The sequence below is a fragment of the Cannabis sativa genome, chromosome 8 (assembly GCF_029168945.1).
Source record: "Cannabis sativa cultivar Pink pepper isolate KNU-18-1 chromosome 8, ASM2916894v1, whole genome shotgun sequence".
NCBI lineage: Eukaryota > Viridiplantae > Streptophyta > Magnoliopsida > Rosales > Cannabaceae > Cannabis > Cannabis sativa.
This window is the reverse complement of record NC_083608.1, coordinates 48813777-48831938: the sequence shown is the minus strand read 5'-3', so window position 1 is coordinate 48831938 and position 18162 is coordinate 48813777. Positions and strand designations below refer to the sequence as shown.

General features: G+C 32.5%; 3 protein-coding genes across 3 annotated transcripts; 2 read left to right on the top strand and 1 right to left on the bottom strand.

Moving 5' to 3' along the window:
- Window positions 1–2908: 2908 nt before the first annotated feature.
- LOC115699603 (glycine-rich RNA-binding protein RZ1C) lies at window positions 2909–8066 on the top strand. Its single transcript, XM_030627092.2, has 4 exons — window positions 2909–3045; window positions 3213–3352; window positions 7078–7571; window positions 7654–8066. Exons 2-4 carry the CDS (start codon window positions 3242–3244, stop codon window positions 7883–7885), a joined length of 837 nt encoding a protein of 278 aa, XP_030482952.2. The 5' UTR covers window positions 2909–3045; window positions 3213–3241; the 3' UTR covers window positions 7886–8066.
- A 975-nt stretch (window positions 8067–9041) lies between these two features.
- LOC115699600 (probable prolyl 4-hydroxylase 7) lies at window positions 9042–11565 on the top strand. Its single transcript, XM_030627089.2, has 8 exons — window positions 9042–9463; window positions 9556–9642; window positions 9745–9802; window positions 9873–9977; window positions 10088–10145; window positions 10228–10403; window positions 10503–10563; window positions 11015–11565. The coding sequence occupies exons 1-8, from the start codon at window positions 9357–9359 to the stop codon at window positions 11320–11322; spliced, it is 960 nt and encodes a 319-aa protein (XP_030482949.2). The 5' UTR covers window positions 9042–9356; the 3' UTR covers window positions 11323–11565.
- Window positions 11566–12568: 1003 nt separating this feature from the next.
- On the bottom strand, window positions 12569–15083 carry LOC115699601 (uncharacterized). The gene is made up of 8 exons (XM_030627090.2): window positions 14786–15083; window positions 14583–14683; window positions 14379–14474; window positions 14163–14267; window positions 13577–13681; window positions 13327–13465; window positions 13001–13173; window positions 12569–12917 (listed from the first exon to the last, which is right to left on the bottom strand). The coding sequence occupies exons 1-8, from the start codon at window positions 14934–14936 to the stop codon at window positions 12834–12836; spliced, it is 954 nt and encodes a 317-aa protein (XP_030482950.2). The 5' UTR covers window positions 14937–15083; the 3' UTR covers window positions 12569–12833.
- Window positions 15084–18162: the final 3079 nt, after the last annotated feature.

The window sequence follows — 18162 nt, the reverse complement described above, 5'->3', positions numbered from 1 at the left end:
ATTGATTGAGTAATATAAAAAGTTAAGGTAAAGTAAAGAAATTGATAAGAGTGCTCTATATCATTGACCATAATTTATCTAGTTGATAGAGCAAGTGCTTTATGTCATTTTTTTTATTTCATTTTTTTTGTTTGGTTGTAGATTAAAGTATTAGAATGTTGTTCCAATAAAATGTCTAATCTACTTTTTTGGTAGAATGATTATTCCATTTTAAAATGAAAGGAATGACTATTCCAATGTAAGATGAAAAAAATTAACATTTTTTTATTAATTTTAAATTTAATTCCATTTACCGAGATTTGCAGAAACTAAATATTTGAGAACTAAAAAAATAATAAAATGCAGAAAATAAAGAGATGAAGATTTTTTACGTGATTAGAGTGTTAATTAACCTTAGTCCACGAGTCAGTCTATTAGCCTCTAAAGACGTATATGATGTGTTTACAATGTTTTGCAAGAAACTTTACTTTGTACTCTTAGTTTCTCTTGAAGAAGAAGATAAAGAGTGATATTGGCAGAGCTTCGACTACTTAGGTTGTAATCCTCCCTTCTTATGGAAATAGAACGGTATTTATAGAGTAGGAGCGGGTATGGACATGCCCATGACTCGCCTTGGATTTCTGCTCAAAGGTGATCACTAATAGGGTAAATTACATACAAAATGAGAGCTAACTATTGTATCCCTTAGAAATAATTGTGCCTGTGCGTGCTGCAGCTGGATAATTGGGGGCCATTTGTATGTTGTGGACACGTGTCTCTATAGGTTTAACCTTTAAAAGTAGAGGGCATGTGTCGCTCAAAGATTTCTCCTTTAAAAGTAGAGGTCTGATATAACCGTCTTGTAAAAAGGTGGACAAGGTGCGCGCACTACCTGCCTGGACACGGGGGACAAGATCTGATCCTATGTCTGAAAAAGCGTAACCGTCACTTTGTAACATCCCCGCTTCAAGCCTCCATTGGGCCCTTACACCCACAGAATAATGGCTCTTATACACGAGTACGTCACTCTGGCTGCTTCATGGACTGATGACTGGCCCTACAGACCAACACGAGTGTTTCCAGCGTGCTTTGTCCTCACTCGCACGCTTCCTGAGAAAACTTCCCAGGAGGTCACCCATCCTGAAATTGCTCCCAAGTCAAGCACGCTTAACTGTGGAGTTCTTTCGTGATGGGCTACCGAAAAACAAGATGCACCTTGTTGATATAGGTAGTACCAATCAATCCATTTAAGCTCTATTCAACTGTGTAGTCCCATACCTACACAGTCTCAGAATCATCCCACTTGACCTTCCCCAGGCGATGTGGGATTGCACAGCTTACCCGGTATTTCCCCTTACGGATCACGGGACTACTGACTGTCACAATCACCCCCCCCTTACAGGGTTCGACGTCCTCGTCGACCACACTTCCGGCTGGGTCAAGGCTCTGATACCATTTGTAACATCCCCGCTTCAAGCCTCCATTGGGCCCTTACACCCACAGAATAATGGCTCTTATACACGAGTACGTCACTCCTGGGCCGTCTACGGATCGATGATCGGCCCTACGTACCAACACGAGTGTTTCCGCCGTGCTTTGTCCTCACTCGCACGCTTCCCGAGAAAACTTCCCAGAGGTCACCCATCCTGAAATTGCTCCCAAGTCAAGCACGCTTAACTGTGGAGTTCTTTCGTGATGGGCTACCGAAAAACAAGATGCACCTTGTTGATATAGGTAGTACCAATCAATCCATTTAAGCTCTATTCAACTGTGTAGTCCCATACCTACACAGTCTCAGAATCATCCCACTTGACCTTCCCCAGGCGATGTGGGATTGCACAGCTTACCCGGTATTTCCCCTTACGGATCACGGGACTACTGACTGTCACACACTTGGTGATCTGGATTGCACAAAAAGTAAATGTCTATGATACTCTCAGGCGGTATGTATCCGCATAGGCCCTTCGAGTACTCATCTGGGTATCAATTGGGTAGGCTTCCACATTTGGACCACTCCAAGTCCAAGAGACAACATAGCTTTTGTGTTCGGGAAGCTAATTCATCGTACCTCTTCACTACTACTCAGGCAGGGACTCTTATCCTAAGTTAAAAAAAAGTAATATGAATACTTTAATTTAACTAAATTATAATGGGTATATAATTATTTGTTCGTCTAAAAAATGTAATTATCTAAAATGTAGTATCTAAATTAAATGGATTAATTTGGCGCTGTTGGTATTGTTTTTTTTTTTTTATATATATAAATAATTCAATATATAATTTGCGGTATAAATATTTAAATTTAACTTTTAGTTACAAATAAATACTTAAGTTTAATTTTTGGCAATAATAATACCTAAGTTATATTTTTAAAACTCCGTAAGTACTTAGTCATTAAATCCCAAGTCATTATTTACGTGTCATTGTTTATTGATATATTTAAATAATTTTTTTTATAAAAATAAAAATTTAAGGACTCAGACTAATTAGAGATTGACACATGATAATTTACTTAACACTTAACCTTAGAGTTTTATGCCACAAATTATTTTAATGTTAATAGTAATACTAATAATAATAAAGAATGAAAAAAAAAATTAGCACTTGTAATAAATAAAAAAGGTCAAATATCATTTTAAATTTAATATATTGCAAAAGTTATTAATTGATATATGACAATTTAGATTTATTTTGAATGGTCCTTACACTCAATTTTAAGTAATTTATTTTCTTAATATAACCAATTGGAGTGTTCAACATCAACAAATATAAAAAACATAACCAGTTTACTAATAATATTTATGGGTAAAGTTATTATTAAATTTTCATTTAATAAAAATTAAATCCATAATTTATTTTATACTATTTTAAAGAATATATGATGTTAATTATCATTTAACAAAAAAAAAAAAAAAATCCAGTTGCAATACAAACCTAAACTAAAAATATTTTTTTAAAAAAAACATATATATATTATTATATAATTTACCCTCAGATTGAACCTCAGGTTTATCCCTGACCAGTTTGGTATTGAAAACCCTAGAACCTGTCCTTCCACAGAAACTGGTAATTTTTTTTTTTTTTGGATTGAGTTTGTTTTTTGTTTAGTGGTACTGTGAACCAAGCTTTTGGGGCTAGCCGTATCTATATTTATTTTGCGTTTCTTGAAATTTCTTCTGTTTTTTTCTATGGTGGTTTTCACTAATTCATAATGCGGGTTTTTGTTACACAAGGAAATTTAGAGTGAGCGGAAGTGTTAATAATGGCTGCGAAGGAGGATTACAGAATATTCGTGGGAGGTTTATCGTGGAATGTTACAGAGCGTCAGCTTGAGGATGCCTTCGATCGTTTTGGCAAAGTTCTGGAAGCTCAGGTACTTTCTTCTTCTTCTTCTTCTCTTATGAAATATATAAGTTGTTCTTGATGATTTGAAGGAAAATGTGAAGTGGAACGATTACTGCTTTCCTTTACAAAAGAAAGAACCAATTTTTGTATAATGTAAGTCGTTGTTCATAGTAAATGGGAGATTTTAGTAGTTTACATAGCTATTATGGTGTATTATTGATCGTTTCTCTGCTAAAACTTGTGTGCAATATCGGTATAAAGTACTGGCTTTTTAATTTTTTTTTCTTAAAATGAATTTTAGTTCACTGCTTAAGGTTATAAGGTATTGTGTTCCAGTCTGAAATCTATGCATAAGTTCATGCAATTGTGCTGTGTTGGGTGAAAGTAATGCCCCGTCTGTCCTCTCATTTCGAATACTTGTGCTTTTGCTTTAGTTTCCCTTGCAGGGTTCTATTATCTTGGCTGCACTTTTTTTGTCTACACTGCTCTGTCTTCTTCTTCCTATTGTTGTTTCTCTTTTGAAAACATCAGGTCTTAAAAGTCAGTTCCCTTCTCAAACCTGTTATTGCAGAAATAAGGGTGTAATTGATTTTAAATATTGGTGTGGTTGTAATAATTTGGAGCTCATTTATCTCTAACAAAATTTTGATAAGAAAAAAAACTTTTATTTAATTAAACAAATGAACATATAAGATATAAGGGTGAGGTCTCCACCCTGAGGAAAAACATATAATTTATCAAACTAAAACACTAGTTTTAAAGAATTTGAACATATGTAAACTCCTCTAAGCAAAGTTTGTATCCTGCTAAGAGTGTTCAAAGAAATGAGCTTTTCTTTTCTTTCCTTTTTATCATTAGTCCCTTTCTTGTCAAATTTTAAGTTTCATATCCTTTTTGTTTTTTCCATCTATTTCTGATATTAATACTTCTTATTTGTTTCTTGATTTTCTGGAATCTTGGTTATGATCTTCTGAGATGCTGTAGATGGCCTTTTTTATTAAGATAAACTTGTATGGAAATGGCTGCAGTAAGTTGTTGAAGCATAAATGGTTAGGAATATAGCAGATGATTTTCTTAAGTTGTGAAGGCAAGAGTTATTGACATACAGTTATGGTATTTGGAATCGTGGAATAAGATTCTGGGAAGGCAATAAAAGTTAATCACCTTAATCTGTTATTCTGTTTCATATTGATTTGGCAGAATTAGTACTTAATTCACGATAGGAGCTGTGGTGTGAAGATTCAGTAGCTTGAGGCTGTTTGTTCATTAATGGTCTATTTGGTGTCATTTTGTTATGCTTTTTGGAGCATCCTCACTATTGATATAGTGCCTTGTCATCATTAGTTATTGTAATTTAGAGCCTGCTACAGTTTGAAGCTTAGTTGATTTTGCACATTATCTTCGGACGTGTCAAATACTTGATGCTTGGCAATTTAGGGATAGGGGCTTGGGTTCAAATTGGTCACATTGTATGCATTCTCATAGTTTCTGGATCAAGTTGGATGTGGTTTTGCTTATGAAGCTTGAGGAAGGTGCATGTATAATTGTCAGTCAGTTCTTTATCAAGGTAGATATGTTTTTCATGACTCAGTTAGCCTAAGAGGATTGTTCTTATCTGCTACCAGAAAGCAATGAACTGCTTCTCATTTGCTTTTGTGGAGGCTCGATGTTATTTGAATTTTGCTTGACCTACCTTTTAGAAAAGAAGTTATTCTTGGAGTGCTGGAACAAACTTAATGATCTCTTATAACAAACAAAGACCCAGCCCTGCTTGTTTAGTGGCTAATTTGTTCGGATTCAGTGTAGATAGGATTTTGTCGATGACTTGTGTGCCTCAATTTTTGAGCTGGTTACAGTTATCTTATGTAATGTCAGGGGACTAGAGTCATTTCCTTCGTTTCCCTCAAATTACATTTTTACTATTGGGAACTTAGTAATTGAGCTATAGTATACTGCTCCTTCAGATCACATGCCTCTCGTCAGGAGTTAGCATTATGTTCTTTTAGAAAGATTCATTCCCGAGTTGTTATTTCTCATGGGAGAGTGCAACTTTATTGCAATACTAAATAATATGGTATGCTTTCTATCATAGATGTGCATGTGCCATTCGTGATAGATATTTGACATTCTGTAGTCAAGCAAGCATTGGCCAACACAAGTGGTTCTGCAGTATGTTCAATTGATGGAAAGACTTAGATGTATAATTGCTTGAGTCTCAAACAGCTAAAAGGGGTCAGGGTTATTAACAACAGCGTATTGGTGTTTGGGCTGCCTTACAAGATTAGTATTTTGAAGCAAATTCAGCTTGATATTAGTGTTTGGTTTCACTCTCTTGATTTTATATTCTCTGGAAAATATTTCCGTTCACTTGCTTCCTAAATCCTCTCTGCTTTGCTTTGTATTTGAGCATGAACTTACCAAATGAACCAGAAGCATGCCTTACCTTCGTGCTCCACTGAATTGAATTGGTCGTTTGCTTCAAGTGCTAAAATATCTGCTCTTGGGTTGGTTTGGGTCAGTCAGTTTTACCACGCCTCTTTTCAGTTGTTTGACAGTTTACTGACAGGCACAGCGTAAAGAGTGATTTTAAAAAGGGCTAACAGTTTCAGAGTTGTAGACTCTTCAGTTCTGTGAGCTTAGGATATGCGCTCGAGAGGTTAGAGTTGTACCAAGGCAGAATTTTGAAGAACTCACAAGTTATAGTCAATTCTTGACTGTTCTTTATGAAAATTTTCAGTCACTTTGCTTGCTTGTTCTATCGATTCTCCTGGGAAAGCGGCAGAATCAACATAAGACTTTGACCCATAATTTTTCGAGCTAGAGAAGTTTTAAGTAATGCCTTGGGTCATGTATAGTCTTTGTAATTTAGCAATTACTCCATATGAATGTCTTTATTGTACTGGTCCATAGAAATTTAGCATTAATTGCTGTTTTGAAAATTGTACAAGGTTAAAAGCCGCCATAGATATCAGTTTCTGTGGGGATCAAAGTTGCAGCTGGGATGTAATACTCTAGCAAAATTGCTTCTTTTAGTAATCTTTCCCTGTTATCATGATCTGTCTTAACTTAGAAGTTAGAACAAATAAAATGTAATTTATTGGATTGTTACAATAAATAAGCTATTCATATTGGTTTTGTGTGACTTTTTGGTTTTATCATACGATGGAAAGAGATCAGAATTGATCTCATTGGTTTTATCCTTTTCTAAGTTTCGAGTTGGATGATGCTACCTATGTCATGTGCACACAGGAACATATTACATAACATGGTCTTTTCTACACTGTTGTTTAGTCTATTGAAGTTGTTTTGTGTTGTTAGTAATTGAGTATGAATATAGAAGCATGATTTAGTTCTTATGTTTTTTTTTTCTTTTAAATCTTCACCTGCGAGTGCCAACACAACTAAATTTATGTTATTTAATTATTTTTTTTAAAAAGAAAAACTTTATTTTGCTGCTCCTTGAAAGCTTTTATAAATTTCATTTAGTTAGACTATTTGTGTCTAGTTTTTTTTAATGTTGATCAGTTTGTTAGAACATTGTTTTCTATTACAGCTTTAAACATAAGTTTGCATGAAGTTTCTTTTAATATCGAAATCATGTTTCCATTCTTCCTGTAAGGTTTATTTTGAATTTGTTTCTGTCTTATCCATTTTCTTTTGCTTGTTATCTCTTTCCGTGTATATTGGTCGTAGTAAGTTGGTAGCTTCTATATTATTGCTGGCATGAGTTGCAGTACTGTGGAATTTATGTAGATCATGCTGGAAAGAGATACTGGCCGTCCACGTGGATTTGGGTTTATAACATTCTCAGACCGCCGGGGAATGGAAGATGCAATTAGGGAAATGCATGGACGGGAGCTTGGTGATCGAGTCATCTCTGTGAACAAGGCCCAACCAAAAATGGGTGGCGATGATGATTTGGACAGTGGTTTTCGGGGAGGCTACTCAGCTGGTGGCAGGAGAAGCTACGGTGGAGGGGATAGGTCTGTAGGACAAGATGATTGCTTTAAATGTGGGCGCCCAGGACATTGGGCCCGAGATTGCCCTTCTGCAGGTGGTGGTCGAGGTGGAGGTTCATTCTCATCGCATTCTAGGTTTGGAGGCGGTGGTGGGCGTGGGGATCGTTTTGGAGGAGACCGTGATCGATATGTAGATGACCGTTATGATGCAGGCCGCTATGGAGAGAGGGATCGCTTTGACAGCAGGGACAACAAATATGGAAGCCGTGATCGACATACTAGTGATAGGTATGAGTAATAGTGATTATTTCTATTTTCAGGGCGGAGCTGTCATCTGCTACGGTCTCACTTGGGTTTTCATTTATTGCAGGTACCAACCAGCTGACCGGTTCCCAAATGACAGGTACACCGGTGGTGATAGGTACCCACAAAATGGTTACGATAAAGATAGGAACTTCGACGGAGATGGTGGTCCACGAGGTAGTGACAAATATGGAAGTGGTGGAGCAGCACGTAATGAGGGTAGAAGTTATCGAAGTAGGGCGGGTCCTTATGACCGCACAAGTAGGGGGGGAAGACCATCGTCTTTCGATCGCTTTTAGATTAGTATCTTATTTCAAAATTGTAACTACATGCATTATGAAGTTAGGATCTTTGTTTTAATTTTCTTTAGGATGATAAAGTTGAAATTCCAATGTTGTTGAGGATTGATGGATGATCTTGAAGCAATGGTTTTAGCCTTTCCTTTTGCCCTTATTAATGGTTAGTTTTTTCATGCCAAAAGTTCTAATTGAAATGACGCCTTTGCTTGCTGAATGTATACCGTATAGGTCAAGTTAATAAAGCTACATAGAAGTTAAAATTTGGCCCATTATAGCAGTTTAGCTAAGGTTTTTTTTTGATAAAAGTGAAATTATATTGGTAAATTTAATATTATTATAAAAAATTTTATAATATTTTTTATTTTTTAAATATTTAATTTTTTATTCTTTTATAATTTTATTTAATTTTAAAATGATTTATGAAAAAAATATTAGGTCTACAAATATAAACATGTCACGTGTAGAGTGTATACATAAGCATAGTGATCATTAATCGGATCACACTAAATTTAAACTTAGAAAGTTAAGTGCAAGTGAAATAATAATTGAGAGGTAAATAATAACATAAGTATTTAAAGTTTTGAATTTATAAGCGCCATAAATTTAAATGATTTTTTTAGCGAGATAAATATCTAATGTTTATAACCGTAATTATTTTCCAATTTTGTCCGTATATACTCAATTATTATGTTAAACAAAATACATGTAAAACTCAAATTCTATAACATTGGGTTTGTAAATAGCGGTATAAATACCCAAAATTTTAAGTTTGTAAGTGGCATAATCCCAATGTTTATTTTTAACGACATAAGTACCTAATGTTTGTAAAACTGTAATTATTCTCTAATTTCGTCCGTACAAATCCTGTTATTTTTTTAAACAGGCCACATATAAGGTCTAAATTCTTAATCATTAGGTCTAGATAGAAATATGTAGTATCATTTACTTCTAAATGTTCCTTTAATAAATATAAAACGAAGACTGATAAAACTGAAGAAAAATTACAGTTTTACAAACATTAAGTACTTATGCCGCTAAAAATAAACATTAAGTTTATGCCGCTTACAAATTTAAAACTTTGAGTACTCATGCCTAAACATTTTATAAACATTGATTGGTTATATGTCAGAACCTTCGAGAACATCTTTAACAAACCAACAAAACTGGTAGCATAGGGCCAACAGGCGCCCATAGAAATTTCCTTTTCCTTTTTCCTTTTTTAATTATTTAAAAAAAAAAATTGAAGAGAAGAGAACCATCCAATAATTTGTATTCTAATATAGCTCTTTCTTTCCCTTCCTCTCAAAAAATAATAATATTAATAAATTAATAAAAAAAAGAGTGAATCTTGTTCTCTCATCCATTGTTTTGTTTTTAGCAAACACTGTAAATATATTGTTACATAAATATTTTCCCAGAATTAAAGAAACAAACTTCACCCAAATTCATTGTCCAAGATCAAGTTTTTACGATGGATTTTCGATTTCTTCTTCTTCTTCTTCTCGCCCTTGTATGCTTCTTTCCTCATCTCTCCCTTTCTGCTGTTCGAGTTCCAAAATGGCTTGTTGAAAATAAAGGGTACGGACTGTTGTCTTCTTCTTTTTCATTTTCTTTTTATTTCTAATCTTTTTGTATTTGATTGAATTGATTGTCTGCATTTTTTTTAATAGAGATGAATCAGTGATACGGATGAAAACGGGGGCTTCTTCTGTTTCGTTTGATCCAACTCGGGTTACTCAGCTCTCTTGGAACCCTAGGTTTTTAATTCTATATCTTAATTAGCATTTTTGTAATTTATGTTATTTGTTGCTTTCTACATTTTATATTATAACCAATTTGCTTTTTCTGTATAAAATCAGAGCTTTTTTGTACAAAGGATTTCTATCTGAGGAAGAGTGTGATCACCTAATCCATTTGGTAAGTTTAGTTTTTTTAATTGTTTGACTTGATAATCCATTGGGTATTGACCTGGGTTTTGATTAATTAGGCTAAGGATAAGCTTGAAAAATCTATGGTGGCTGATAATGAATCGGGTAAGAGTATTATGAGTGAAGTTAGAACGAGCTCTGGAATGTTTCTTCAAAAGTCTCAGGTATGAAATATAGTTTCACCATTTTAAATTGCATTGAATGATCTTAAGATGTTTGATCTTGAATAAGCTTAGGTTATTTATTTATTTATTTATCTATTTTTCAATTGTAGGATAAAATAGTTGCTAACATTGAGGCCAGAATTGCAGCATGGACTTTCCTTCCACAAGGTAACCCCATAAATTAATTTCTTTTTCCAATCTTTTAAGATGTTTGATCTTTGATTAAATATGGGTTTATTATGATTATCAGAAAATGGGGAGTCGATGCAGATATTGCATTATGAGAATGGTGAGAAGTATGAACCACATTTTGATTATTTTCATGATAAGGCGAATCAAGAATTGGGTGGTCACCGGGTTGCCACTGTGTTGATGTATTTGTCTAACATTGAAAAGGGTGGGGAAACTATATTTCCCAATTCAGAGGTGATCATTTTCTTACAACACTGAAAATGCATTCTTGTTTATGCTTCCTGATTTATTCTTGTATATTTAAAAGGCAGTTTCATTTTGTTGTGCCAACAGGCGAAATTAACGCAACATAAAGATGATAGTTTGTCTGACTGTGCTAAAAATGGCTATGCAGGTAGTTTTATGATCTTTACAATTAATTTCCTTCATTGCTCATTTACTATTAATCTTATGTTTGTTTCGGAAATATATCAATTATGTTATCTTATAGCAAATTCTATAATCCTTTAAAGAGTTTAGAATCTAAGCATGAAGTGAGAAAAGATTGTATGCTGTGTATCAATTGATTTCGATACAAGTTGTCATTTGTCCACATTGTTTGATTTTCTTTTGGGGGCCACTTCGTGGGGTAAGATTTGCCATTTTTGTTGCCCCTTTTCTTGGGAGATTCTATTAGATTTGGATTGAGTGTCTTGCAAATTCCCATTGAATCCTAATTTTGGTGTGGATATATGTTTAAACATTTTGTCGTCCTTTAGTTGGGTTTCACTCATATTTGTTCAGTCATTACAAACCATATATTCTTCTTGGCATTGAATCTGAGAAAAAATTTCGTCTTCTTGCAGTGAAACCATACAAAGGTGATGCCTTGCTGTTCTTCAGCCTTCATCCAGATTCAACCACCGATGCAAGTAGCTTGCACGGAAGCTGCCCTGTCATCGAGGGTGAGAAGTGGTCAGCCACCAAGTGGATTCATGTTAGGTCCTTTGACAAGCCAATGAAGCGATTAAGTAGCGATGGTTGTACGGATGAAAATGCTAGCTGCCCTCTATGGGCCAAGACAGGTGAATGTGAAAAGAACCCTATATATATGGTGGGTTCTGAGGAAGCTCCTGGTTTTTGCAGGAAGAGTTGCAACGTTTGTTCTTCCTAGGGAGTCTAATTTACTTTTCCATATAACCTCATAATTACCCTGAGGAGGTGTTGGTTCTTTAGAGTCCAAGATATTGTATATAATATAATGTACCATTGAGCCCTGTGATGTTGTAGCTGTCTAACTTACCCTCTTGGGTTACATCCACATTTTTGAACTGTTTAGTGTTATTTTTGAACAGTTATGTCTCGGATGGTTAAGTTATTACTCTCTTTTTTATAAAGGATCATCTATTTCATAGAAGTGTTATTGTTGCGAAATTTGTTTTAGGCTCAAATGTCATTGGTGATTGGCCAATAATTGAAAGAGGGTAAAATTGGTTAAACATGACAACACCATTTTAAACCTACATAAGTTTGTGTGTTGTTTTCAGATTGATTTCTTAAATCTGAAAATGACAGTAACCTATTTATATTATACTTATTTATTATAGTTAATATGTCAACTTGTTTGGTAAGAAATCATTTTTCAGTTATAAACATGTTATAACCATACACGGGATCAACTCATTTTAATTTTGATTTTGACTCTTCGAGTTAAACATTTCTTTGTAATATAAGAAAATAGACATGAACAAAAATGATCACTCTTAGGCCCTGTTTGAGTACATTTTTAGTTTTTTATAAAGCATTTTCCTGAAAAATTCTACTAAAGTTGTATTTTCTTTTTAGAGCCAAAAGTTAACATTTACTGGTAACTCAACGAGAAAAAAAATATGCTTTTGGAACTTAAGACTCAAAACAATTTTGTAAAACTAAGCTAATTGGGACTTTATTCTAAATAGGCTAATTAGAATTTTTATCCCCCAATTTTGACATATATCAAGTCATGTTTCTTAAATTTTTAAGACTGTTAAAAATTTCTCTTGAACTATTGAAATTGTTAGAGTTAAAAACTTTTATTTAATTTTAATAAAAAAAGTCTAATACCTATAAAAGTTCAGGAAACATAATTTGGTACATGTTTAAATTTGAGAAGCATAATTTGATAAATATCAAAGTCTGTAAAGCATAGTAGACGGACAATTATGGAATTAGTAAAATTAAATGAAATTGGACAAAAGTTCTTAAATCTTATAATCTCAACAGTTCAAAAAAAGAAAATTTCACGACAAAAACAAATTTAAAGAACATGATTTGGTACATGTTAAAGTTCAAGAAACAAAAATTCTAATTTACAGATATGACACCTTGCTTCAAAGAAATAATGTGGAACTAGAAAGGAATTCGGTTCTGAAACTATGATCGGTTATAATTTGGAATATGATCATTGAACGTGGGATTGTTTGATTACATACAAGGGAGGATCAAATGTGATTATAACGAATTTCTATTTCTAAGATTCCTTCTAAAGAGCTCTCCAATTAACAAAACCTATCCTGAATTTCCATCTCTCATTCAAACCCCAATTCCAATTCCACCCTAGAAAATGTGCCATTACAATTTCCAACATTCCAATATTAGTAGAGATTCCTATTGAAAGCTATACAACCATGTTCCCAAGTTTAGTGTTCACTTTTCAGACTTCTTCTTCTTTTGTGCCCATTGAGGACCATAAATAGCCAAGTGAGTTCGGCCGAATCGTCTATCGGTTATCTGCACTTACATGTTGAGATAATTTAATAAAACTTGAATGCCTTAAGAAAATGAAGAAAAGAAATCACAGTGCTTTAACTTACCTTAACCAGGTTGCCACATGAATCCAACATGTCTGTTCTTAGTGCATATTCAACTACAACAAATGTATCTTCTCCAATTAAGGCTGAATTTGAAATTTGGTCCATGAGTACCCCATAGTCAACTTGTGTATAAGGAGGGGTAATACTAATATAGTCAAATGGTGCATTTTCACCTAAACAAGAAGTCATATTAGTGAGAGTTTTCGAAAAGCCTAACACGACCCAACTCGAAATTATGTTCTAAGTATTTTTCATTACTTGAAGTAGGCAGCAGAAGAGTTCAAATCATTAAAATGAGAGAGTTAAAACATTAAAGAAGCACATACCAACAAATTTGTCTGAACGTTCTAAGAACTTTTCAACTCGAACGGTATGAATAACTGAGGCATCCAGAAACCCTGTCCATTCCAAGTTCGGACGCAATACATTCGTAACAACCCACGGGTCCATCTCAACAAAATGCACCTAGAAGTTAAGCAATAGAAAGAAGTAAGATTTTAAGGGCAGTGTAGATAAATCATAGAACATAAAGAGAACAATGGTATAGATTTGACACATGAACTTCAATAGGTATACCTCAGAACATCCGCGGCTAATAGCTTCAATCCCAACAGAGCCAGTTCCACTGTACAAGTCCAGCCACCGGCCAGGCCTTAAAGCTGCAGGACAACCACCAGCAGCCTAAAAAAAATTCACACTAACTATTCAATCGGGCGAATAGTGCACTAACAAAACATCTTGATGAGCGGCAAAATTAAAAATAGTAAATAAAGATTAGTAACTATTTTGTCAGCTATTAATAACAGATAATGGTCTTCAAGAGACTAAAGTTCTTGAGAAGGGTTTCACTGCAAATTTAGAAGATCATATTATTCTAAAATCGATTCTATAGATTCTGGTATGCTTTATTGTTCGTTCTCATGAATTAATTAGGACTCAATTCAAATTACAGTATTTCATCAGTGTGCTCCCACAAGGTCTGAGATTTGAGTCTCTCTTAAGTACCTACATAGCAATTGTTATAGTTTCTGGTGCCCAAATATTGTAGGGTTAAAGAAATAAAATAAACAAAACATCTAGCTATTGAGATAGCAAAATAAAATCATGAACAAGCAAAAAACTTTAAAATTTAAGCATACTTAGATTGGGACTCAATCATTACCTGCAATATATCAAAGGCTGCACCTTTCACAACCTCCATCATTGGCCTTACATCCATACCCTTTGGTGATAACAATTTCATTCTCCGAGCTTTTCCACCAAGCACCTAAAAACAATGGCAGATTTATTGGCTGCTGTAAAATTTCATCCACCAAACAAGTAATTACACACATACATATCATACATATCTCAATAAATATCAGAAAATAATGCAAACCTGAAGAAGTTTATGAGTGGTTCGAGTTGGCTTTGGTTCCTCTTGTGGGAGTTCCTTATCTTTTCCTCTACTTTTTTGACCCTTTCTCCTTCTAGTCTAAATTTCCACATTCAAAATCACCAAAATTATATTAAAATTCAAATACCCAATTGAAAATTTTCAAAATTTAATTGAATTACAACATCAAAAATGAAAAGTAATAACCTTAAGAGAAGGTTCGGATAAGAACTCATCAGGATTGAGACCATATTTCTCAAGTAATTCTTTCTTGGCCTCTTCACTTACTGATACATTCCCAGATGTTTCTACCATTAACCCAATAAATTAAATTAATTTCAGAATTAAATAATGAAGTGTTTTTCTTTTCTTAAGAACAAAAGTCAAAACCATTAATTTCAAAAATTTACTTGAAGAGAATACGATAATGGTTGATTGCGTTCGAGTCCTGTTGGGTCTGGCATGGAGATTGAAGAGAAGAAGAGTAGAGGAGTGTGAGCCAAGGTTTGTTTCAGTATGTAATCTGAGGGAGTAAAGAGATGGAAGCAATGAAACTGCCATTGGAGAGAGTTGGGAGCTCAAAGCAATGAAGTAGAGTGAGTTTAGTCACAGCCTCTACTGGAACTGGATGGATGAACCAGACTTCATGAGGCCCACTTGTTTCCTTCGTAAGCCCATTGACTGGCCCAATCTTTGTAATTTTTTTGTTATTTGTGTTTATTTAAAACTCTGTACAATTGTATTTTATTTTATTTTATTTTTTTGTTATTTTTGTATATTTTTGAAATAATTCCAAAAAGATTTCAGATTATTTCAGAAATACACAAAAATAACCAAAAAAAGTTAGAATTTTTAAAAATACTCCTCTTTAATGTTTTATTTAGAATTTACAGCTAAAATTTTTATTTACAAAAATACATTTATAAAACTTTAAAATTATAAAAATACACTTTATTTAACAAAAAGTAAAAATAATAACTAAAAAATAACAAGAAATTAAATTTTCGATAATTATAAATAAACTATAAAACAACTAAAAAAAATTCATAATAATTATAAAACAACTAAAAAAAACGTTTATTATAGATGGAGAGGATGTAATTATCATTTTTATATTTTTGGTATTTGGAATAAAATTATAACATAGAAAATAACTTTATTGTTAAAATTATTATAGGATCATTTTTTTATTAACATTATTTATAATTTTTTTCAAAGAATAATTTTAGTATTTGATATATTAATTTTTTTTTTTTTTTTGAAAAATTCTTCCAAAAAATAGAGGAATTGAAATTTAGGATTTTGAGGTCCAACCCCTCTCTACTCTTTTCTCTCATCTAAAGAAATAATGAATTCTACCTCCCCTTCTACTCTCTCCCTCCACCTATCTCTTCTCCTTATCAAATACAAGGTCAATTTTAGTGTTTTTTGTTAATAAGTTAAATGTGATATAATCTATAATTTAGATTATATTTATCAAGAACTTTCATTGATGTAGATTTCAATTTCAAATATAATTCTTATCTCATTTTCCAAATTCAAAATCTTAAAACCATGAAAGATTTCATCAGTTGATTAGCTTGTGCTCCACTTTTCACTAGATCATTTTGAAGCACCTAGTTAATAAGCTGAAGTGGTCCTCAGCCGTATTATTTTCCAAATCAAAATCAATGATGTACTTCCTGCCTTTCTAGTAGGGTAATCACTAACAACATTTTTATAACCTAGATATATACATTTGAGAAAAATGGTAGGGTTGGGAAAGTTGGTTGGATGGCCATTAAGTTCAATAAGGATAAAGTTTTTGATAGAGTTGAATGACACTTTATTTTATGTTTAATATCCTAATATTGATATTCTTAATTCTAGGGGAGTTGCTATTCATAGAGTTTTGATAGTTATATTTATCTTTTGTATTTTGTTTTGCTAATATTTTTAAATTTTGTAATTTTGATGCTGATAAAGTAATTAAGTGGACGTTTATTTACAATTGAAACTTTTTCTATATCAATAAATATTATCTGTTTTTTTTTTTTAAGAAAATAATTTTAAAGTTTTCTAATTCGATTTGCACATAAAGTGTTTTTTTTTTTTTTTTAGTTTTGGGACCCCTTTAAGAGGCATAAGACATGGTGAACATTTATCCCCCTATTTTGTTCTTGCTATTTGATCATTTTTGTGAAGGAAAACAAGCATTGTTTGAAGGACATCAAAATTTTCTAAGAAAGTCCTTTCTATATCCCCAATTTACTTTGTTCATCATGACCGGCTTCTTTGTCTATAATCTTGCTTAAGGTTAATTTGGTCAAGCTCCACAAATCTTCCTTCTCTAAAACAATGTTTGCACTCCAATTAGGACAACTTTGGATAATAGTTTAGAGTCCCCACAATATTTTGGTGATATAATAATGATAGTTTTAAATTAAATTAGAGATAAAGTTTAGTCCTCTTGAATACTTAGAGGAAATGGTCTTACTTATGTAAATCAAACTTTTTAAAATGACAATTTAATAGGGTTTTCATTATTTCTTGATTAATAGGGTTTTCGCTACTTAGATTCCACCAAACTTTTTTTGTTTTTTTTTTTAATCTTTAACAACCTCACAACCATTACTTGTTTTTTTTTTTTGGTTTTAAGAAGTAATATTAATTTGATCTTGTAGTTTGAAACACTTTTAAACCTGCGACCCACGAACCCGGCCAACCCAACCATTTCACAGGGTCTAGGTATAATTTTTTAAACCCCAAACTCGATAAATTCACTCGATGTTCAGCTTTACTTGTACTATTATTGTTAACTTTTCTATTTACTTTTGTATTATTATTATTATTATTATTTTATATTTTTTAATAAATTATTAAATGACATATTAAATTTGACATTAAAATTTATAATTATGGAATGGAACACAATAATAAAAATTAATTTTAAAATATCACAAAATTATTTTTTTTACCAAATATAACACAATGGTAATAACTCTAGATTGGATTGTCATTATTATTGTATAACAATAAATGAAATATATACAAGGAAGTGTAAATGTATATTTAAAGAGAATAAATATAATTTTTTCTTCCAAAATATACTACTTTCAGATTGTGTTCTATGTTTTGCGTTGTTAAATACTCTCAAACTACTCTAATTACGGCTTCTATCTACCTAAATATTTAGATGTATGTGTTTAAAGTAGTTGTGATAAGTTTCAAAGCCAAAAAAAAAAAAGTAGTTGTAATATTAATTAGAAGGCACAAATTTTATAATAATTAATTCAGGAATACCACTACAAAATAACACTTTAAGAAGTGAAATAAATTACACATTTATTTATGGTATAATTTAATAGTGGTAATATAAAGATTTTTTTTAATGACATAGTGCTAAAATAGTTGATGAAAATTCCATTATTGTTTTCTGTATAAATATATTTTAACATTAATCACGTAAGTGCTAAAAAAATCGTACGTACAGTACTAGACTATAGTAGTATTCATTCATTAAAAAAAAAATATTTTGTCAAGTTGGAAAAATAAAGAAAATATTTTGATTTATTTTCTATGGTTGTTGGGTCCGTTCATTATATGCTATCAGAAAAAGGTGACAAGACAACTACCAATATGGTTGGTGGAGCAACTAAAAGCTTTCACCCTTTCACAAAATCATGATTCCCAAAAAACAAAATTGGAAAAATTATTACTTACAAATTAATAACAAACACATAAAATTACTAAATAAATATTTGTGAAAGTAATATTGATAATTGTTGCACATATTTCTCTAATAAAT

Bases quoted from the DNA above. Each gene is read 5' to 3' on its own strand.
- LOC115699600 (XM_030627089.2), top strand. From the start codon at position 9,357: ATGGATTTTCGATTTCTTCTTCTTCTTCTTCTCGCCCTTGTATGCTTC. The intron at 9,643-9,744 runs GTTTTTAATTCT...GTATAAAATCAG, and splicing joins CAGCTCTCTTGGAACCCTAG to AGCTTTTTTGTACAAAGGAT. The intron at 9,803-9,872 runs GTAAGTTTAGTT...TTGATTAATTAG, and splicing joins GTGATCACCTAATCCATTTG to GCTAAGGATAAGCTTGAAAA.
- LOC115699601 (XM_030627090.2), bottom strand. From the start codon at position 14,936: ATGGCAGTTTCATTGCTTCCATCTCTTTACTCCCTCAGATTACATACT. The intron at 14,475-14,582 runs GTTATTACTTTT...GTGGAAATTTAG, and splicing joins TATCCGAACCTTCTCTTAAG to ACTAGAAGGAGAAAGGGTCA. The intron at 12,918-13,000 runs GTAAGTTAAAGC...ATGTAAGTGCAG, and splicing joins CATGTGGCAACCTGGTTAAG to ATAACCGATAGACGATTCGG.
- LOC115699603 (XM_030627092.2), top strand. From the start codon at position 3,242: ATGGCTGCGAAGGAGGATTACAGAATATTCGTGGGAGGTTTATCGTGG. The intron at 3,353-7,077 runs GTACTTTCTTCT...GAATTTATGTAG, and splicing joins GCAAAGTTCTGGAAGCTCAG to ATCATGCTGGAAAGAGATAC. The intron at 7,572-7,653 runs GTATGAGTAATA...CATTTATTGCAG, and splicing joins GATCGACATACTAGTGATAG to GTACCAACCAGCTGACCGGT.